This window comes from Corvus hawaiiensis, chromosome 21 (assembly GCF_020740725.1).
Source record: "Corvus hawaiiensis isolate bCorHaw1 chromosome 21, bCorHaw1.pri.cur, whole genome shotgun sequence".
NCBI classification, from domain to species: Eukaryota; Metazoa; Chordata; class Aves; order Passeriformes; family Corvidae; genus Corvus; species Corvus hawaiiensis.
Window position 1 is genome coordinate 4,777,601 of NC_063233.1, and position 22,101 is coordinate 4,799,701.

Genomic DNA, 22,101 nt, shown 5'->3' on the forward strand with positions numbered 1-22,101 from the left:
ACCACCCGAAATGCAGCCGTATTTCAACCGCTGCTCTTTAAAAGCAGCAAGCGCAGGTGCAGTGTGCTCCCCTGCCGCCACACACCCTGGATGGGCAGCTGTGTGTTATATTAAGAATTTTAATGGATACAGCTCTAGGCGGGTGGCACCAGCTAAAAACACAGAGTTCCAGGGAGAGCAGGAGGCCGCGTGAACCACATCTTCAGCAGCAGGCACACAGCAGAGGCTTGACATTTCTGTAAGAGCAGCAAATTTGTGTGTTCACTGGGGATGTATAATTGTCCTCCCAGAGAGACAGTAAGTGGCCATGACTCCCTGCCTCTGGCCGAGCCGGATCACGCTGTGCTCTCACTGCTCCATGGTTTTGCTTTCCCAGAACTGTCCTTGGGTAGCAGCAGGGGGAGTCCCTGCTATTACACCCCCGCAGCTCTGGCACCCCGCTCCTTGGGCAGCTTTTGTGCAGAATTAGAAGGGCAATGGCTTTGTTCTCGGTACCAAACTCCTGTGTTCCTTCCAGGCCACTGGACCCAGCAGAGATGTTGCTGGGGAAATTCAACATCGATGGCAGCAATTTTACATAAATTACACAAGACTTTAGCAAACCTGATTTGCAGCACTGTGAGCAGAAAAACATAGGTAAAACCGGTTAAAAAATGAAGCAAACTCCAGCCTGGGGACTCATTTCTGGTCTAATGGGAACAACTTCAGCTACCTGGAGTCACAGCATAGCCAGCACAAGATGGGCTGAGCCAGGACCTGGCTTGTCCTGTGGCCCAGCCCACATGGGAGCACAGGGGAACATAAATGCCTTTCCTTTAAAGGCAATACAGCCACTGACCTCTGCCACCCCATGGGAGTGACACAGGCAGGAGCGGGTGTCCAGCTGTTCCCCATCCAGTCCACACTGGCTGCACAGGCTGGTGCCACCAGCCAGCTCCTCTCCAGTGGGGCACATGTGCTAATGTGGAGCTGTGGGTGCTGCTGCTCTCACACCTCCCTTCCCTGTGTCCATGCCACCCAGCCCCTGGAACTGGTGGCAGTTGGCTGGTTTATAGCCATGTCTGCTGCTATTCAGTAAGCCAAGCAGAGCTGGCTTTGTGGCCTTGTGTTACCCTGGAGCAGGGGAACAGCAAGACCTGAGCTCCTCTCATAGTGAAGCAAGCTGAGGATGCCCCACCTCCCTTCCAGGAGCTGGGTGAGGATCCATCTTTGCCTCTGCTTTGTTTCTGCTCGTTAATTTATCCCTCCCTTTAATTTAGTGAACTCCCTTCCCTTGGGAAGCAGGCGAGCTGTATGCCCTCCGGTGAGCAGCTCTGCCTGGCTTCACTGGGATTCCTCTCTGCACCTCTGTGACCACAGCCCATGAGCGTGACACTGCAGGGTGCTTTGCAGCCAGACCAGCTTCCAGCACGTGTGTGAGAGCCTCTCTTATCTCCTGGGGCAGGAGGGATTGCCGGGCAGTACAGCTTGGGTACATTACATACTTGGTAAGCTGTCCCTACCCAGTGCACAGTGCTGCACTGGGAAAGAAGGGATGGAGGATTCTTTGTTCACTCTGCAGTGAGAGATCAACCCTGGGATGGCTCCATATCCTGCACAGAAACATTGATGGCCCCACTGATGGTAGGTGGGTGTCCCCCCATGCCGAGGACAGAGGTGGTGGCTGGAGTCACGCTGCAGAGTGCTCAGGATGTGGAGCCTGACCAGGTGTGGAAAAGGACCTGGGGTGTGATACTGTACGGAGGGCAGTGTAAGGAGCAGTGGGAGGGATTGATGGTGGTGAATATAGAGTGTCCTTCCCTCTGCCATTCCCTGTGCAGGGGGGTCACAGAGGGGGTGTGGCAGCAGCCAGTGACCTGTCACTTTGAGCAGCTCTCAGGGAGGCTCCGCAAAATGTCCTCCAAGTTCTGCTTGTCAGCCCGGATCTCAGCCAGGTCGCTCTCAAATGCTTGGATCTTCTCCTGCTGCCTCTCTGCCTCCTGCTGCAGCCGGCTGAGCTGGCCGGCCAGGGGTCCCGGCGTGGCCAGGCGCAGCCATAGCTGCTCCAGCTGCAGCCTCCCGGCGCTCAGCACTGCGTCCACCTCTGCGTCCGGCTCCAGGTTACCTGGGCAAGGGGGGAGAGGACATGGATGAGAGCAGAGAGCTGGACAGGAGAGGTTCTGGATGTACTCCATGGCACCAGACAAACTATAGGGAGATAGGGAGTGGGTGCAGCAGGGCATGGAGGCTTTGCAGCTTCTCAGTGATCAGAGATAAGCAAACAGAACTGTGGCTCCAGGCAGGGCCTGGGCACTTCTCTCTCTTAAAAATGGATCATGATTTTCACCCTTTTGCAAAATTTCTTGGATGCAAGAGTCCTGGAATGCTCAGAAATATACCCAGATGATCAAAACAGGAGGGGCTGGAGCAAGACCAACCAGCAACAAGGAGCATACTCAGTCTAGCACAGCCCTCAGCTCCAAAGGGACTTTGCCAGCCCTGCTCTCCCTGAGGATCCCAAGGGAGATCAGTGTACCCAGACCAGATATGACCACACACATTCAGCAAGCCTCAATTCATTCTTCTTGAGAGTTTTCCTCAAGACGTGAGCCTTAAAGAAGCTTTGCTGAGACCATGGGTGATCTCAGCCAAAGGGCACCCAGCTCAGCCTGGATGGCCATCAAGCAGGAGTACCAGTGAGCAGGAGAGCCCTGGCCCCCGAGAGCCCAGCCCTTTCTCTGCAACCTGCACCCCATTTCCCCCCAGGTCTCACCTAGGCTGTTCAGCAGGTCATTCAGGGTCTCGATGTCTGAGATGAGTGAGCCCCGAGCTTCCTGGAGACTTTTTGCCATCTCACTCACCTCTGACTCCACCTTCCAACAGAGACAGACACCCAGATCAGGGACACCATTGACCTTTGGCTGGATGGCAGAGGAGATCCCAGGAACATCCCCGAGGCATTGTCCCTACAGTGGAGCTCACAAGCTGGGTTGTTCCCTATGCTTTGGGCTGTGGGCAAAGCTGCTTCCAGGCTCTGGAGGACACAGCCTGCCCAAGGGGACCCAACTGACCTGGTGTGCCTCCTCCAGGTCCCCCCTGAGCTTCTCAGCCACGTACTCCTGCTGGGAGAGCTCCCATTGGGTCTCACTGGCATGTGTGGCAAGCTGGCTGGCATGTTTGAGGGCCTGTTTGCTCTCCTGCAGCACAGCCTGTGCCCTCTGCAAAGGAATGGAGATGGGAACAGTCACCTGGGGACACACAGCCCTGCCTGCAGCAGCCTGGCCTCTGTAGGTGATGGCTGCCAGCCTGGCCATGCCCAGCAGCTCCAGCCCACATCCCTCAGCTCGGACCTTGGCGCTCTCCTCAGAGATGTGCTTAGCCTCCCCAGCTGTCCTCTGGGCTGTGGTGGAAATGGACAGGGAGTTTCCCAGTGTCTTCTTTGCCTGTTTAATCTTCCTCTGAGCATCAACCATCACTCTGTCCCGCACAGTGGCCATCCTCCTCCTCAGGGCAGCCTGACCCTTCCGATGCCCCAGCACCTTCCTCATGCCTATGGGAACAACCTGGCCATCACCAAACTGCCCACTTCTCCCCTTGTCACCTGGTGAGGGCCAGGTTGTGGCTGGAGATGCTCTGACTGGTGCCTTTTACCTTCCAAGCCGGCCAGGAGGGACTCAGCATCGGAGAGCACAGCTTTTCCTCGAGAGACAGCCATGGTGGCCATGCCATGGGCAGAGCCAGCCTGGTCCCGCAGCTGGGAGAGGAGAGGAGGAGCGAGACTGGGGAGTGGGTGAAGAGCTGCACCCAGCAGGGAAATGTGGGACTCAGCCTGCTCCTGTTTGGCAGGCGAGCTCCTAGGGACATGTGGGAGCCCAAGGGATGATGTATCCCAAAACATCCTCTCCCAGCTCCCTGACTGCACGCATGGTCCCTCCAGTTGCTGGAACAGCAGGGATGGGGCTCCCCATTCAGGTGAGCAGCAATTACCCGCTCAAAGTCACGAGTCCTCTGCAGCTCCAGGTGCAATCCAGCTGCCAGGGTGCGGGATGCCTCCACAGCCTGCTGAGCCAATGGCTCCTGGGCCGCTGCTGCCTGCTCCAGCACTGCCAGGTCCTGTGCCAGGTCTCCAGCCTGCATTGGCAGCACCTGCTGCAGGGTCAGGAATGCCAATGAGATCATCTCCCAGCTCGGGAGGCAGCAGTAGTAAAGCAGGAGGCAGGGATGCCAGCAGGAGCTGTAGCTTGGGCACTGCTCACCTGCCTCAGAGCAGCCACCTGCAAAAGTCTGTTGGCCAGGTCAGCATGTGCCTGTTCCACGGCTGTCAAAGCTCTCCTGGCCTCTGCCATGCCAGCACCCAGCTCCTCCTGTGCCTGCTGGATTTCCTCATACCTACGTGGACAGGACACTGCTGTTGGCCAGGGCCCTCTGGTCCCTCGAAGGATGGACAGGACAACTTGAGGCCTGGCCCTGGACATGGATGTAGCAGGAAATTCTGGGGGCTTTTCCTGAAACCCCCCAGCATGCAGAGGCCTGTCCCTCTGCTTTACAGCACTGTGGTGCAATGAGTTTGAAGGTGCTCAGCACATGCCTGTTGGGCAGGTGCCAAATCCCCATGACCGAGTCCTGTAACAGGGACCTTGCCAGAGGAAAGGGCTGTGGTGGCCTGCCAGCCCTCCTTGCTGCCAGCCCCTCACCCAGCCTCCAGCTTGCGCTGCGCATCCCGCGGCGCGTTCCCCTCCAGCAGGTTCTGCAGGAGCTCAGAGCTGGCGTTGGAGGCACGCAGTGCTCTCCTGACCACTGCCTCCACCTGTGCCATAGAGTCCTTGTGGCTGCAGGGACAAGGACACCCAAGAGAGGAAATCAAGATTGGCCTCCTGGCAAAGGAGTGGCCCCCCTGCACCCCCGGCTGGGCCGGCAGCCTCCTCTGCCTGTTCAAGTCTTACCTCTGAGACAGAGCCCGAGCCTCCAGTGCCCAGCGGCTCCAGTTTGTGGGCTGCTGTGGGATTTCCTGGGGAATCTCCTTGGAATGCAAACAGCAGCACTGAGACCCTGGCAGGGAGCAGGCACCTCCAGCCCAGCACCACCAAGAACCTCCCAAAGGGGTGGAGCAAGGAAAATATCTCCTCTTGACTCCGCTGCAAGGAGGGCTATACCCACACGGGCCCCAAGCTTTCCCGCTCACCCACTCTACTGGTCACATCCCACCCCAACAGTCCCTGGGGGGCACATCCCACTGCCCTCCAGCATTGCCACCAGCCTCCTCAGGAGCCCAGGGCTGCTGAGAGCCCCCACCGTGGTAGCCAGGGTGTCCGCAGCATGCAGGATTTCCTGCTGTGCCGACTGCAGCATGGCCCCGATCTCCGACAGCAGGGTGCAGGTCTTGGGGGCTCCGTGATCAGAGCAGCTGGTGGCCCGGCTGGCATTGGTTAGACGGCCTTGTGCAATGTCCAGTGCCCCTGCCAGCTGCCTCACCTGTACCAAGAGGGTGGCCCAGGCACCTGTGGGCAGCACAAGCAGCTCGTTGCCCATTGGGGTTGCTTGGGGCTCCCTGCTTCCCTGTAGGGCTGCCCCATGCCCCAGCCCCTGCCTCACACCTACTAATGAGAGGGGAATACAGTCCCTCTGGGTGTTCAGGAATTCAGCACCCAAAGGGCACCCATGTGTGTGTGCTCAGCCCCCAATAATGCCCATCACTGCCTACTCCAAGACCTTAGGGGTGTGAGCATCCCTGCAGTGCTCTGTCTTCCCAAAAAGGTATGTCCCCTCCACTGCCCTCCCCCCAAGTCACCCCATCACCCACACTGAGCCCAGCACTCACCAGGGACCTCCTTGCACCCACCCAGCATGTCACAACACCCTGAGGGAGCAGAGGGACCCCAGAGGGGTGAAATGGGTGGAAGGAAGGAGAGTCCCCTGTACCTCTCAGGAGGTGTAGGCTGGGCAGCCCATCTCCCCGGGGCGCATCTCCCAGCATGGCAGACTGGCCGGGGTGGGTGTCACAGCCTGGTTTCTGCAGCCATTCCTCCATCTCCTGCAGCTTGGCCTTCAGCTGGTCAGCCTGCAGGCACAACACAGGGGGACATGTGGGGACAGTGGGGCGATGCAGGGGTGGGGTGCTGTGCCTGCCTCAGCACTGCACAGGCTGTACCTCGTCCTTCACCAGCCCGTAGCAGGCAGGACACTGCTGGCAGCGGGAGCTCAGCGGGTCAAGGAAGAAGTTGACCTCGCACCGGTCACACTTGTAGCCCACAAAGCCGGGGTGGCAGAGGCAGGTGCTGTTCTCGTGGCACTGAGGGGTGACGGAGCCCAGCGGGGAGCAGTTGCAGGCTGCAGTGGTGGCAGAAAGGCGTCATGCTGTGGCTGCCAGCCCTGCTTTAGGGACAAAGATGCAGTCCCCATCCCCATTACCTCGGCAGCCCCTGGCAGAGAAGCCAAAGAAGCCATGCTGGCATCGGTCACATTTCTTCCCCGTGACACCCGGTTGGCAGGAGCACTGCCCTGTCAGCACGTGGCATCCACTCTCCCGTGCCCCTGTTGGGTGGCACTCACAGCTGGCATGAGAAGTGGAGGGTTGTGAGCAGGCAATCAATGCAGAGACCAGAGCTGGGAGCATGGAGCCACTGCTGTCACCTGGTAGTCCCATGCCGTGCCCCACATACCTCTTGCACCCCACGGCGGGCTCCAGGCCGTAGTAGCCAGGCTGGCACTGCCCACAGGATCTGCCTGTCACATGTGGGAGGCAGTGGCACTGGCCTGTGCCAGGATCGCAGCCCTCCAGCCTCGGGTCTGAGCCGTTGGGGTTGCAATCACAAGCTATGGGAGACAAAACAGCTCTTAAATCCCTGCACGGGGCTGGTGGATAGGACTGCAGGAATGGGGGCACTGAGGCTGAGCTCCTGACAACGTGGACAGCCACGTTCCCCCATCAAACAGGACTCCAAGAGAATGAGCCCCTGCAGGCCAGAGTATCTCTGGGGAAGGATGGCAGTGGAGCAAGAGGGCAAAGGACATTCTGGAACACTTGGGGATAACCTGAACCATCCATCACCCCTAAACCTGCTGGGCATCCCCTTCCACCCTCTGCCTTCACTGCTGGGAGGATTTTTGGCTGCAAGTGAGCTCTCCCCGGGGGCTGTACGTACGTGCACACTTCCCAGCAGGGCTGGGAGCCAGCGCATCCCCGTAGAAGCCCGGCCGACACCTCTCGCAGTGGTCGCCCATTGTGTTGTACAGGCAGCGCAGGCATCGGCCAGACACGGGGTCACAGTTCCCCACGGCATTGAGATCCACGTTCCCGTGACACTGGCAGGGCTCACAGGGATGCACGGGCCCTTTCTGCCCCAGGGGGTCCCCGAAAAACCCGTCATCACAGAGCTCACAGCGTTTTCCTAGGGAGGGTAAAAAGGTGGGGAGGATCCAGCCGTGCCGACGCTGCCCACAGCCCCTGTGCCCGCCCACCCCCAGCCTCACCTCTCTGCCCCGGGGGGCAGTGGGTGCAGACCACCTCCCCAGTGCCGGGCACCTCGGTGCAGGGCGAGCGGCCGGGGCAGGGGCAGGGCTTGCAGTCATCAAAGCGCCCTCGGAAGGGGTTGCCATAAAACCCGGGGCTGCAGCGCTCGCAGGAGGGACCCTCTGTGTTGTGCAAGCACTGGCAGTGGCCTGCGGGGAGGAAAACGGAGCTGAGGGTCTGTGAAAACCCAACCCCGGATAACAGCAGGGACTGCGGGAGGGGTAGAGAGCCCAGCTCTGAGCACGGCAAGAGGGATGTGCAGCTCCAGCCAAGGGGTTGCACATCTCCAGCCAGTAATCAGGACGTTTTCCCTCCCTGCCCTGTCTTTGCTCAAGGGAGAAGGTTTTGGAGGGGACACGGGGCCGCAGCGACGCAGGGGCGAGGCAGCGCTGGCACAGGCAGCACCGTCAATGTGTGCGGAGGCTGCCGGCGCCTGCCGTAATCCTCAACACATTTCTCAGCGTCGAGGCGCGTCCTTTCCAGCCTGTCTTGGAAAACACAAGGAGCCGGCCCGGCACCCACCGGGGAGCAGCTCCTCCAGAGCGAGCCGAGCCGGTGAGTCAGCCTTCCGAAATCGGCTGGGAGGAGGAGAGGGAGGAAGAGGAGGAAGAGTGCGCAAAGAACCCCCCACCTCCAGGCAGATGCTCTGCTTCGCTGGAGAGAGAGGAGCCGGGGGAGGATTTTCCCCCATGTTTTGTGGGGTCGGGTCATACCAGGAAGGCTGCGCGGGAGGGGGTGTTATTTCATTTTCCCCACATCCAGGCAGAGTCAGACGATGGAAAAGAAAGAAAAAACGGGTGGCAGGAAGAAGTGGAAAAATAAACTAAAGGAAGTGCGCGGGCTGGCAGCGCCCAGGCCGGAACATCAAAAGCCTGGCCCCATCCCTGGGGATTGTGCGGTCGGCAGCGCCAGCCCCGGCTCTGCGGGATGAGGGCGGGTTTGCAGAGCTGCCGCCGTGCTTCCGCGGGCAGGGCAAGGGCATTCGCCGAGCACTCTGCCTCCTTCAGCCCTCCATCCCGGCCGTACATCATTGCTGCTCCGCACTGAGGAGAACCAGCCACCGACGGCTTGGGCTGGCAGCACACAGGAGCTGGCTCCTCTGGTGTCTTCCCTCAAGCCCGGCACCGCTGTTTTCCTGCTTTTTTCCTTGTTTGTCTGCTCAGGTGCACCCTCAGTTTGCAGATTCCAGAGCTATGCCCAGTCCTGCTCCTCTCATCGGGCTGTCTGTGAGACCAGCCGAGCAAAACCCTCTCTGCTGCCCTGACCCCTGCTCCCCCACTCCTCTGAGGACCAGCACCCTTCCCTTCTCCTCCTTAAAGGTCATAAAGCATTATGAAAAATGCTCCTCTAATTATAAATTACCACCGTTATTGCACTTCATTAATTTTCTCTGTCTTTGCAGTTACGAACCCTGTCCCTACAACCACCCAAGCAATTCAGTTTGCAAATTTTGGGAACCACAGCCTCACCAAGGGTTTCCAGCTTGCCTCAGAACAAGCAAAGACATGGATTTGTCACCCATGCATGGAGGGGCAGGTGAGTGGAGGGGCCGTGGGGTGCACACCTGTGAGGGGGTGACAGTCCCCATGCTGGTTGCAGGTGCAGGGCACGCAGCTGACGAAGGACCCGCCAAACGGGATCTCCCTCTTGAATCCAGGTGCACAGGACTGGCAGAACTGCCCGGTGTATCCCATGGGACACGTGCATTCCTCCACCCAGCCTGCCCGTGTGCCCGGCCCGGGGTGAGCAGACGTGAGCTGGACCTCGCTCAGGAACAACCTGCCTGCGAGAGGGGAGAGCGGTGTGGGAATGGGATGCTGCATCCCCTGCTTGTTCTGAAACGCTGCAGACAGGCACAGGAGACCCCAAAATACATCCTTGAGAGCCCGGGGGCGTTCACAGAGAGGAGGCAGCCCCTGTCTCAAAACACTGCCTACAATCCCTCTCGTCCCCGAGAGCCTGATGCTGCTTCGGTGTCTTTAGTCCCCCCCCAGTTTGGTCCCCATGGGATGTTTTGTGGAGCCACCCACCTCTCCCAGGGCCGCGGCTCATGCGGAGGCGGAGGGCAGTCAGGTTGGAGAGCAGGCGCTGGAAGCTGAAGGCTGACAGAAAAGGCTCCGCACCCTCCTCTGCCTCGTGCAGCCTGTTGGAGAGGGAGTGTGGGAGGCACGACAGGGCCAGCCTGAGCCAGGTGCTGCAGGACAGCTTGGCCCCTGACTGGGACCCCCCCGAGGGGGACAGAGAGTGGGGCTGAACCAGTGGGGCAGCCCAGACAAATCAGACACTGCGCCCTAGACCCCACTGACGCGTCCCAAAACGCTGTGATGGGTACCTGAAGGAGACAGCCTGCTTTCCATGCTGGGGCTGGCTCTTGCTGCTGGACATGGTGATCTCCATCCCCTCACCCTCCAGCACCAGCTGGACCTGGAGCAGGGGCACCCTGGTTTCTGTTCGTGTCCCATTCTCCTCCACTCCCAGCAGCAGGGACAGGAGCTGCCCATAACTGAGGCGCTGGTTCTGCAGAAACTTCTCTGTGAGGGGAGAGAGGAGCAAAGCCTGTAGGACATGGAGGCACCAGCTCTGCCAGTGCAGTCCTATTCCCACCAGCATCATCAGGAGCCACAGTCACCCTCCTGGAGTGGTCCCAGCTCCAGCCTGCCCTCCTGGGATCCTGGTCCACCGTTCCAATACCCCCCACTGTCTTCTGCTATAGAAACATGCTCAGCTCTGGAATGGAACCCAGCGCCTCCTGCACCAGTGTAGCAGCAGGATGAGAGCACCAGGGGATCCTCACAGCAGAGCAGCCCCCCAGGGACCCAGCACACACAATACCTGGTGCAAGAAAATCCACTGGCTCCTCTCCATCCCACTCAGTGATGATCTCCCCGCCAGCCCAGCGCAGAGGCAGGTCTGTGGTGCCTGGAGTTGTGGCAGCCCAGCCCTCCAGCCCTGTGTGACAGCACACAGTGACAGTGCACAGCTAAGGGAGCAGTGAGTCCCCACCAGCGCAGCACCAGCGGGGAGCTGCTTTCAGGGGCTCTGTCCCTCCTCCCAACACTCTCTCGAGCCTTGGAAGGGGCCAGCACTTAGTAACACCCTGCTCCACTTGGGGTCTGTGCTCTCATGCACTATAAGGTGGACTTAATCACCCCTCATCAGTTTATTTTCTTAGATTTGGAGGAAATTATTATCTTTAAACATTTGCCCCCCTGCCTGTGCTGCCATTCTAACATTACTGTGGCCTGGCGAGCACAGGAAGCCTGAGGAGAGATGCTGGAGAAGCCCAGAAGAGATGGGGTATAATTGCATTAAGTTGGTTTCCTTAAGAAACCAGTTAAACTCCCCCCCACTCCCCAGGGTTAGTTATTTATTCCAGCCCTGCAGGACAAACACTTGGAAATCTCTCAAGTGGGTTGTGCTCTGTTATTAAATCATCCCCAATTTGGACTCTTTCACCCAATATAAGATAATTCCATCTGCTCCACCTCCACTGTGGACTGGGAAGTGTTTTGGGGAGCGGGGCTTTAGGAGGGTGCCGTGGTTGCATCTCAGCTCAGAGACTGCCAAACCAGTCCCCAAAGGAGCAGCCCCAAATTGGCTGCGTGGAGGGTGGAAAAAAAGACTCGGTTTAAAGCCTGGCTCGGTCTCAAGGCCGTGGAAGACATTCCAGCAGCACAGCAATTGGCAGCGTGGTTTAACATCAATTAGGATCCACCCGTGCCTGGCGCATTCGCATCCATCTGGGAACAGGCGAGGCAGAGCGGGGTGCGTGCCGTGGGTGCCCGTCCCTGCGGGGCGCGGCGGGGGGAGGCTGCGGCGTCCCCGCGGCGGGGCTGCACACGCCGGGATGCGCGGCAGATGGCAGGGTTTCCCCGAGCATCCCGCACGCATCCAGCCCTGCCAGCGCAGCCCTGCCAGCAGCCGGGCAAAAGCATCCCACCCCGCTCTCCCAGCCGCACTGTCACATCCCAGCCGAGGATGGGAAGAAAAGAGAATAATTGGGAATGTTCCCAGCAGGCTCCATCCTATTATTTTATATCTTTCCGGGCTGATTTTTAGTGCCCTGCAGTCCCTGGTGTGGCAGAATGTCCATGCCTGGCCCCGCAGCCCTCCCTGAGCCATGCACAGCCCCAGGAGCCGGCTGGCATGGAGGGATGCCACGGGGAGTCACGGAGAGCCTGTCCCCACGGAGCTGGGGCCAGAAGCAGATGTTTAACAGTGAAACAGGGGCAAGCCAGAGAAAACCCTCTCCACCCATCACCACCAGTTAGCTCCAAAGGGGGATGCTCAGCCGCAAAGAAGGACATTCAGCCACATCCTTCCCAAACTTTTTTGGCTGAAATTGGCAGGGCTGTGCCCCGGGTCTGCGGGGGCAGTACCTTGGCTGAAGTCGGAGCGGATGTGAGTCTCCTGGTAGCCATCTGCCGCCCTGCAGGCTCTGGAGTGGCCATAGCAGAAGCAGCTGGTGCAGCCGACGGGGTTGTGGGGCTGCAGGTTAAACCAGCCCGGCTGGCACCTGGGCACAGGGAGGAGTATGTGGCACAGGGCAGGCAGAGCTGCGGGGAACCACGGCAGTGTCCCGGGGTGGGACACTAGTGACAGCTCCTTGTAAGCCCGGTCCCAGAGGTCCACAGGAATGCGGCCCCACAACCCTGCCACCAAATCCTAGCATTGCTCCAAGACTGGAGAGGGACAGTGTTCCTGTCCCCATGCCAGGGCCATGGTGCTTACCTGTTGCACAAGTGCCCCTCCACCCTCTCCTTGCAGGTGCAGTGCCCCGTGTTGGGATCGCAGGTGCCCACGCTGCCTGCGGGGTCACAGGTGCAGGGTCTGGATGGGGTGAGATGAAGGCAGGAGGTGAGCTCCTCTCCCATCCCGCTGCTTCTGCCCAGGGCCGGGCTCCTCCTCACCTGCAGCCACCTTCGCTCAGGCTATGGTAGCCGTCCTTGCAGCGCTCACACTTCCAGCCCGTCACGTTGGCTTTGCAGAGGCAGGTTCCCGAGTTGTCGCACTGGGGCTGCAGGGAGCCTATGGGGGCCCCGGCCAGCCCTGAAGCTCAACCCCAGCAGGGGAGAGACACAGGACGGGGAAGATGGGGGAATCCCGAGCAAGGGAGAACCCACCAAAACCATCCCTCCCAGCAAACTCCAGCTGGGGCAGTAGTTTTGCGGCCGGAGGCCGGCTGGGAGCAGCCCCACGCACCTGCGGGGTGGCAGTGGCAGGGCTGGCAGGCTCCCTGCGGCTCCCAGCGGTAGTAGTTTTGCCTGCAGCTCTCGCAGTGAGGCCCGGCCGTGTTGTCGCGGCAGTTGCGGCAGTGTCCCCCGTGCCCGCTGCGCCGGAACAGCTCCGGGTCATAGAAGCACTCCTCGGAGCGGCCGCTGCAGTTGCAGGCTGGGGGAGAGGCAGGAGGATGGGTGAGGACCTGGCGGGCACTGGAGGTTACGGCAACCTCCTGTGGGGTCGGATTTGCCAGAGGGACCCCTTGGCTCAGCAGTGAGAGCTTTCGGCAATGCTTCTGCGCTTGGAAGCAGAGGTGGGTGCACCGCCCTGCCCGGAGCAGATGGCTGCACTCGTGGGGTAAAGGGAATGGGGAGCACTCGGGGTGCTGCTGTGAAGGGGATGCCTGGGGTACAAATCCTCCCTCCCTCCCAAAATGGAGCAGGTGCAGGAAGGGCAGGAGGTGCCAGGTGAGCCGATGCAGCACCAGCGCAGCCCATCAGGGCCAGCCGCTGCTGCGGCCACGGAGCCAGCCCGGGGGATACTCACGGAGGCACTCGTTGGCAGCCTCGGCCGTGCCCCGCGCCCAGGGCCGGTCCTGGTAGAAGGGCTGGCAGCGCTCGCAGTCGGTGCCGGCCGTGTGGTGCTGGCACACACAGAGCAGCTGCCCGGCCTCGTCCGGCGCGCACTCGCTGGCGTGGCCATTGCATTTGCACCTGCGGCGAGACCCCGGCGCGGGGGAGCCGCTCTGAGCACCCGTGTGGGCAGCAGCAGCAGTGGGGCGGTGCCCAGGCTGTGCAGTGTGTGACCCTGCTACCGGGCTGGCTGGGGGGTGAAAGCTGCTCAGGCTGTGGTGGCCTTGAGGCGCTCCCAGCCTGGCCAGTCAGGAGGTCATACGCCGAGGGTGGTCCCCGCTGACCAGCTCCAGCTGCTGACCCCGGAGGTGGGACAAGAGCTCCAGGTCTGCCGGCCGGCTGGGAGCTGTCCCAGCCCCGCTGCCTGGGGCAGACAGCGCTCTCAGGGATGGGGAAATTTTCCACTTCTCCCAGCTGGAGAAGGACATGTGCAGCACAGCCCATGGGCAGCACCAAGTGGGTGCCACCTGCATCTCTATCCCACATCTGCTGCCCTTTCCCACTGGCAGCTGTTCCAGCTTCTCTGCCTGTGGCCATGCTGACTCCAAGCTCCTCCACCAGCCTCTGCAGCTTCAGGTCATCTTTCCACTAGAACCCCAGGACTCCCCATCTGCAGTGCCCACGGACCAGCAGGGTCACAGGAGGAGCAACACGAGCCGCAATGCCATTAAAAGCCATTGGGCTGGGAGGGAACAAAGCAAATAGAGCTGGTGGCACACAGAGTGGGCTAGTGGGGAAAAGACAACCTTTCTGCACAGCTGTGAGGGGCCCAGGTTTAATCACCCATCTCTGCACTTCCAGCTCCCGTGTACACATGGCAGAAGCCACATCTGGGCAGCTTGCCCCAAAATCACAATTCAGACAAGACTGAGGTGGGGAGCAGCTGCCCCAGTCCTACAGCCCCAAGAAGGTCTCCATACTCCTGCCTGGCTGCCCCTCACCTGCCACCAACAGAGAAGTCGGATATGGCATAGTAGTACGACTGCAGCACCTTGGGGTCCTTGAAGATGTCGTCCCCAAATGTGTTGAGCCGGTTCAAGGAGATGAGCAGGTCAGTGACTGTCACCCACTCCTGCAGGGGACATGGGGAAGGCCCCTTGGTGGAGAGGTCTGGGCCACCAGCTCCCACCCCAACCGGGACACATCCTGCACCTTTTCAAGCAGGAATGCAGCACATCACCAGCGCTTTTAACCCGGGTGGGTGTAATAATGCCCTTGATCCCAAGGGTCCATACCCCACCCCCCCTCCCGCTCCGGTGATACCTGCAGCGCGGGGCTTCCATCAAAATTGTAGGCGCTGGGCCGTCCCTCCAGGGTGGAGAAGGCCACATTGCCCCCGCTCAGCGGGGAGATGTCACTGAACTCGTCGCTGCAGAAGGCCACCTGCTCGTCCTCGCCCGGCCGCAGGTACTGCCGCGGCCGCTTCCCGTAGGTCTTCTGGCAGGATGCGCTGTAGAACTGGAAGGGCACCCAGGGCCCCTCAGTGTGGCTGCGCTTGTAGATGGCGAAGCTCTCGGGGCGGCTGGTGTGGAACTTCAGCCGCACGTAGGTGATCTCGTAGGCTTTGCCTGGGGACAGACCCATCATGCTGTGATCCTCTGCCTGCCACCTGATGGGCACCACAGCCTGAATTATCCCAGCAGCATCCTGTGGCACCCACCACAGCTATAAACAGAGAAATCACCACCCAGCTGTCCTTAACCACCTCCTCCTTGGTGCAGCCCAAACCTTGTCCAGATCCAAACTGGCTCTCACCCCAATGCAGTGCCCACCCCTTGTGTGGGTACACTGGGTGGGTTGCATGGGTGAGGAGCAGTTCCAAATCCAGGCTCTATCCAGCAGCTGTGGGGCAGAGTTAGGCACACAGCACTGAGAGCAGCCCCAGGGCAGTGGTGCTGCAGGGGTGGAGAGTTGGAAAGGGTCAAGGCCAATCCCTTCCCAGGGAGCTGCATGCCAGGACCCGGCCTCACTTCCATCTTTGCTGGGCTGAAGACAAAGAGAGGCCACCAATCCCTGGGGCATCCAGCGAGCTCTGAAAGAGCTTGAAAGAATTAGCAGAAAGGAAAAGAGAAAACACCAAAGTGAACATCAGACCCGCTTAATTTCCAGAGATGAAGGACCAGCTCAAAGCCCGGATTGCTCCATAACAGCACCACTCCTGACAGCACAAAACAATTAGCTGCAAGGTTTTGGCTTTATTTGAAAAGATAATGAGTTGGGAATGTTAGAGGGGTTATTCCGGGACTAGCAAAACAAGCCTTTAATTGGGCCCATATGAATACTGTCGCGTATGTGCTGCGACTTTGCTGCGGGGGAGCCGAGGCAGCCGGCTACCAGCACTGGGAAAAGCAGCTGCATCCCATCAGGGATGCGGGAAGTGCCCGGCAGAGTGCCTGGAGAGGGGAACTGACCCACTCCCAGCCCACCCGGAGGTGATGAGGGCCAAGAAGGAGCTGCAGCTGGGCTGTCCCACCCCCGGCTTGTGCCTCTCCCTTCCCTCTGGCACCGCTCCGGGCTGGTGACAGCGGGAGTGCCCCTGTCCTGCACCCCGAGCAGGGGGGACGCCTGGCAGGCGCCGGTTCCCAGACAGCGTGGTCCCAAGGGGGATGTCTACCAAAACAGCGAGGTCGGGGCCGTCACCTCCCGGAGCAGTTTCCTCTGGGAGAGGAAGGGAACGCAGTGCTGTGTCAATAAACCGCCCCTGCCCCAAGCGGCCCCGCACGAGGGGAGGGGACGGCCAGGCTGGGGGAGCCCCATTTTGGTGCCCCCAGCTAGGATGGAGGAGATTTGCTTTTCTGAGGAATTGTTATGAAGGAGCGTGTGCTTTTCCCAGACATGCTTTTTAATCAGCCAATTTTTCCTCAAGAAAAAAAAAGATGCAGAAAATAACCCAGGCTGGTTGTCTCCTCTTTGCTGCTCAGGTGTGACATGTCCTAAAGCAAGATGTGCTGCAGGGCAGTGATGCTGGGAAGGGTGCACAGGCAGGACCAGGACCCCTGGGTGCTCTCCCAGCTGTGCTGTCACCTAAACAAAATGTGCACCTGCCTCCCCCAGAGCCCAAACTGCAGCTTCTGCTGCTCTGAGGCTCCAATAAGAGGATTTTGGAGAGGAGAAAACGAGTATGTGGGACAGTCATGTCACCTACATGTCCTGTCATCTCTAGCCCTGCCAAACCTCAGCTCCGGGCTCTCATCCCACAGGAAAATCCGAGTCAGAGTCACAGACACAGATACTGCCTGATCTAGACACTCCAAAATGAGCCATTGGCATTCAGATTGCTTCCTGAGGAGCCCTGGTGCCTGTTGCCTTTGCAAGCCGCGGATATTTTGGGTTCCTTCCTGACGTCTGACAGGGCAAATGCAAGAGCTGTGGACACTTGGGATAATCGACCAGCTGCAAGCCCAATGCACCATAACAGCATGGCTGGAACCTCACGGGGAGGAGAGATTTAAAGGAGCATAATCTAATTAACGCCAATCAACAACACACAGGTAAACACGGGTCTTGTCCAAGTCATCCCATGTCTTATTTAATAAGCTCCCCAGGTAACCACGCTGGAGAACACACAAGAGGTGTGAGTGAGCAAGACAGACAGGCTGGAGGGACACACTACATGGGTTGAAACACCCAATTACTCGGTGGAGCTCCAGAGCAAGGACTCAGCCCAGGCCGCATTCTGGGGGACTGCGGGGGCCAGTTGGGCTTTTCCTGCTTAACCCAAGTGAAAGCATTGGGGCAGCAATAAAAAAGTCTGTGGCTGGGACAAGAACAGGGCCCAGCAACTGTGGGAAAGGTCAGACAATGATGTGCCAAGCACCAGAATGGTACTTTTTAGCATGGCAAGATATAGGAGCCATGCAGGAAGAAGGGTACAACTGCAGGAGATGCTCCAGCTCACGAAGGGCTATAGGGAGAGGCTGGAGGATGAGCTCGGTGCAATGCTATAGCCTTGGCTCTGTTAACAGAGACAGACACAGCAGGGCGGCCACAGGGACTGGATTCCACAGAAACCCGAGTGTGGGGTCCAAGAGGGACCACAGAGGAGCCAGGGAAGAGCTGGAATAAGGACAGAGACTGGGAAGGAAGCCGCGGGGCTTGCAGAACCCGCACATGTCGCTGTGCCGAGCTGGGACTGGTGGCCACAAAGTTGCCCGGCGGCAGCTGGCTCAGCCACACAGGCTGCATTCGGGTGGTCTGTGCCCCGGGTCACACCCGAACGGATTCGGGACAATCTGAAAGCCCGAGTTAGGTGGACAACAGGCCGGCAAATCCTCCCTGTCAGGGCTGGCAGGAGCAGGGAGTGAGGATGGCAGGCTCCTCCGGCACCGCTCCTCCGTGCCCGGCGGGGAGCCCAGCCCCAGCCCGGGGACAGGACCAGATGTCCGCTCGCTCGCAGGGGGCTGGGAAAGCAGCGACCTCCACCCAGCCGGGCAGCTCCCGCGTCACTGCCGGGGCAGACACGGACCCTCCACCGTCACCCCGACCCCGCTGGGTCCCACCAGCACGGCTCCGTGCCACACCGACACTCGGCTGTCCCCTCACCAGCTCCAGCCGCAGCCCCTCCACTACCCGCCTTCGGCATGCAGATGGCAGGAGACTGCAGAGAATGAAGATTTTACAGCGCTGGCCAACAGCCAGCAGAGTTTAGATGGCAGGAAAATGTTATAAAACCTTTTTAAAATGCCAGGCATGCCCCTTGGGTTTAAGTACCCTCCAAGTGGGCGGCTTGCACAGTATTTAAAACACAGAGGGTCGGATGCCAGCTGGGGAAACCTACTGGGGGTTGCACGATGTGTCTGGAGCTCTGCACGCTGAAACATCCCAGGCACCCTGAGCAACGCACGGGGGTGAAACAGGAGGGGCTTGGCACCCATGGTAGTCACCCTCCCCGGGCAAGGCTCTCCCCAGGGTAGGAACCATCTGCCTCCTGCTCTGCAGGCTTCCAAAATCAGTAAAAAGCAGCCTGGAGTGAAGGGGAGAGCAGGCACTCCGGGCATGGCTGCCTGGGAAGCACAGACAGGCACAGCTTCTGGCATCCTGGGGCTGATGGACAGGGCAGACCCTCCCCGAGTGCTTTCAGGGCTTTGCAGAGGGCAGCTCCCTCCATACACCCCCTAAAAAGCCCTGGGGAGGATCCTGTCCTTAATCCAGCACTGGCAGCAAGAGCTACAGGATTCAGGAGCATCCACCCCCATCTCTGCACCCTGATCTCGATGCACCCACAGCCGGTGCCCTCCACCGACCCCGCCAGGGCTCCTGCTGGTACTTACCCAGGTGCAGGGTGATGTTGACAGAGTTGGGGTACTGGATGCCAAAGGCCATGGACTGGCTCTGCCACCAGGTGCTCTCCTCCTGGCTGTGGAAGTCGGTGAGGAAGGAGGCGTTGTGGTGGCGCCGGGGGTCGCTGGCGTCGCAGCGGTGGCACAGGGCGCTGGCGTGGTGGGTGCCCATGTGCAGGCAATAGTCCTCCGGGGGCGACCCGCACGTGTTGGTGGCCCGGGCGGCCCGGCCGAAGGCGGCGTTCTCGAAGACGGGCATGCAGCGCCGGGGCTGCCCCCGGGGGTCCCAGCAGGGGGACGAGCCCCCCGCCCCCAGCCCCAGCCCCAGCAGGGCCAGCAGGCAGAGCCCGGGAGGCCGTGCCATGCCGGAGCTCTCCTGGCTGGACTCTGAGCCTCCTCTGGACGGCAGGGCGGCAGCAGGCGGGACGGGATGGGGTGGGATGGGACGGGACGGGTCCCTGTACCCGGCACCTCCTCTCGCTCCGAGGTCCATCTTGTGGAAGCTGCTGGGAATGTCGGAATATTCGTACGTGAGCCAGAGCTGTGGAGTTCGGGATCCCCGCAGGCCATCCCAGTCGCCAGGCCGTGGGGATGGGACCATCCAGTGCTCCATCTCCAAAGCATCTCCTTTACTTTGTGGATTGGGGATTTGCATGTTCAGCTGCGTGGATGTAGCTGAGCTCCTCCATTTCTCAGCCCTGGGAATGAGCTTGTGGTGGCGAACATACCTCACGTAAGGCTTTTTCCTTAAATTGATGGGGGTCACCACTTTTCTTGCAGCCCCAAAATGAAGAGGGGATTAGGGAAAGGCTTTGAAAGGATTCGGCACCCTCTTCTCCCCCACACTGATTTATGGGGCATTGATTGCCCTCCCACTCACACCAACCTGCCTGGGTTGTGGGTCTGTGACACCCCCAGTGCCTCCACACCAGCACCCTCGAGTGGGGGTCCCATCCCTGCCTGTTGCCGTGAGCCAGCCCAGTCGCCTGGACCCAAGCGAGGGCACATTCCTGTGGAGGCATCTCCATGGGGTGGCAAAACCACATCACCACCAGACCTCATTAGCAGCTCTCAGCTAATGCTAATTATAGTCGTTCTCAGGGAAATCCCTCTGGGGACCACGGCACCCTCCAGATTTGGCCCATGGGGGCAGGACGGCGACAGCAAACAGGGAGAGAGGCAGCCTGGCACGGTGCCATGCCCCTGGGCAAACCCTGACCCCACAGGACTCTGCAAAAGCGGGATGCACAGGGGAACTCTGCCCCTAACCCCCACGCCGCTTCACTGAGCTGCCCACGGGGGCCCTGGAAACTTAGTCCTCATTTATAATTTAAGCTCCCTTCCTCCCCTTCCCTTCTACTCTTATTTATTTTATTCTCCTTCCCTGTACACACTGCGGGAGAAAGCACCAGAGGGGAGCTGTGAATCAGAGTCCTGGGCAGCGGCTCCCGCAGCAGCGCCGTTTCAAAGCCCCATTATCATATATTGACCCAGGCTCTGACAGCCAGAGCCAGCTCCGCTGGGAAGGGTGAATTTCCCAGCATTGAGGAGCTGTGCAGCAGCTGCCTGGGAGTAGGCGGCCAGTGGCAAACCCACTGTCAGCCTCCAGGGAGATAGAGAAGGGTTTTCAGCTCAATAATTGCCCCACGTGTTTCCACCACCAGTTTTAAGGGGATTTGCATCCTGCAGAGATGAGGTTTTCCAGGTGTTTTGCTTTCGTCTTGGTACTGAGGCTGTAAGCTCTGGGCAGGAGATAGAATCATGAAATACTCTGAGTTGGAAGGGACCCAAAAGGATCATTGAGCCCAACCCTTAAGTGAATGACCCATATGGGGATTGAACCTGTGACCCTGGCACTATTAACACCAAATCTTTTGTGTCATGGGTTTGCCTCCTCCTCCTTGGGATGTAACACACATCCATGAGATGATTTCCCTGCCCCTGTTGCAGAGGGGTCCACGTTAGAGAGTGATGAGACCACACAGCCAGGGCTCAGGATGCAAAGCTGATGAGTATCCCAATCTCACCTCCTCCTCCAGCACAGCCCACTGGGCGTGGGGGGATGGCCCACAGGGCCAGAGCTTGATGGGAATTGGTGGTGACGCTGCTGTGCTCAGCAGTGGGGATGCTGCAGCTGGAGCATGAACTGCACATTCCCAGCCGGTTCCAGCTGTATCCCACACTGGATGAGCCCCTCACCAGGCTCCTGCTGGGTGGTGGGCAGTAATACTGGCTGCAGAGAGAATTGACAACTGAATGATTGGGGGGGGTTGCCTGTATTTGAGTACAGATGTTGAATTAGCCCAAGGAGCTGCCCTACACTTGCTGTACAATTTCCACTGGTACAACAAAGCCCCAACCTCACCTGAAGTCCTCTGTACCTGGAGAGACTTCACCCACTGCTCCAGGTCTTTGGTCCAAGCACTTTGGGGATGTAGTGACCAAGGCTGTGTGACGACACCAACCTGTCCAGGAGCCACCTTCTGGCCCAACACAGACCTGGAACCCCACAAGGGTTAAAAGCTGTGGAGGCGGAGAGGAGAAAATTTTCTTCTGATTTGCTTAATGAACGTTAATTAAGAAGACAGAAGATAGCAGATTCCTTCAGGGTAGAGATGAAAGGCCCGTTAATTAAATCTGGAGAGCGAGGAACAGGGCCGACTGATCCTCCTCCTGATCAGACCTGACAAGGCAGGCGCGGGGCAGGAGCGAGGTGTGCCGGATCCCACAGCCCCTCATGTTCCACAGCCCAGCTCCAGGCTGGCAGCTCGGCCAGGTTTTGACAGGGTGCGTGGGACTGGGTGCCACTTACCTGCCTCCAGCACCCATGAGGCTGAGGGTGGCCCCATCCATCCCCTGGAACTGGGATGAGAGCTGGGTCACTGCCCCTGGCTCCACTGGGGTGGAGCTGGGGTGGTACTGTGAGATGGGCAGCCCTTAGTTTCCAGCAGCACCTTCTCCAGAAGGGATGAGCTGACCTTGCTGGAGAAAGGGGAAGACAGGATGGCCAGCTCCACCCTGAGGAAGAAGAGGAGAAGGAGGTTTGGTCACCCAGCTTGGTGGTTTGCCCCAGGTCCCACCACCGACAGGAGCTGGCCACAGGTTAAATGGGAGAGGGTCAGAAAGGCACTGACCACCACCTTGTGCCATGGAGGGACAAGCCTCTGGGATGGACACCTGCCTGTGTTTCAGCACACACGCTGCCTCACCTTCCTGGAGCGGGCAGCTCCTACCACCAGTGATTTGCCAAAAATGGCTTTTCTGCCTGGAGCTGAGACCTGGAGGCTGTGGCACAGGAACAGGATTCTGCTGGCAGCCTGCTGCCTCCGTGCTCTCCTCCAGCTTTCAGCACAGGCTTATTTTTAAAAGCAGAGCAGTTGAGCATCCCAAATCACAGCCCAAAACCACAGCAGCCCTACCTGACCCTCCCTGACACTGTAGCCCGTTCCCTCTCCCACCCCATCCCTCACCCTGGGACTGG

General features: G+C 59.5%; 1 protein-coding gene across 4 annotated transcripts; it reads right to left on the reverse strand.

The window, feature by feature from the left end:
• Window positions 1-101: 101 nt before the first annotated feature.
• LAMC3 (laminin subunit gamma 3) lies at window positions 102-21,141 on the reverse strand. Of its 4 annotated transcripts, XM_048325082.1 has the most exons (29): window positions 20,986-21,141; window positions 18,612-20,362; window positions 14,605-14,909; window positions 14,283-14,413; window positions 13,256-13,422; window positions 12,692-12,880; window positions 12,400-12,517; window positions 12,221-12,319; window positions 11,869-12,005; window positions 10,322-10,438; window positions 9,822-10,020; window positions 9,520-9,632; window positions 9,054-9,272; window positions 7,450-7,638; window positions 7,122-7,367; window positions 6,639-6,792; window positions 6,388-6,530; window positions 6,128-6,306; window positions 5,899-6,037; window positions 5,272-5,477; window positions 4,923-4,999; window positions 4,674-4,808; window positions 4,236-4,368; window positions 3,967-4,128; window positions 3,631-3,733; window positions 3,330-3,529; window positions 3,051-3,197; window positions 2,753-2,852; window positions 102-2,104 (listed from the first exon to the last, which is right to left on the reverse strand). In XM_048325082.1, exons 2-29 carry the CDS (start codon window positions 19,273-19,275, stop codon window positions 1,860-1,862), a joined length of 5,016 nt encoding a protein of 1,671 aa, XP_048181039.1. In that variant the 5' UTR covers window positions 19,276-20,362; window positions 20,986-21,141; the 3' UTR covers window positions 102-1,859. The 4 variants fall into 4 exon arrangements, with proteins under 4 accessions (XP_048181039.1, XP_048181042.1, XP_048181041.1 ...); XM_048325085.1 differs by lacking the exon at window positions 20,986-21,141 and having other exon boundaries at window positions 3,967-4,125; window positions 18,612-20,391; XM_048325084.1 differs by lacking the exon at window positions 20,986-21,141 and having other exon boundaries at window positions 4,923-4,996; window positions 18,612-20,388.
• Between the last annotated feature and the right edge of the window lie 960 nt (window positions 21,142-22,101).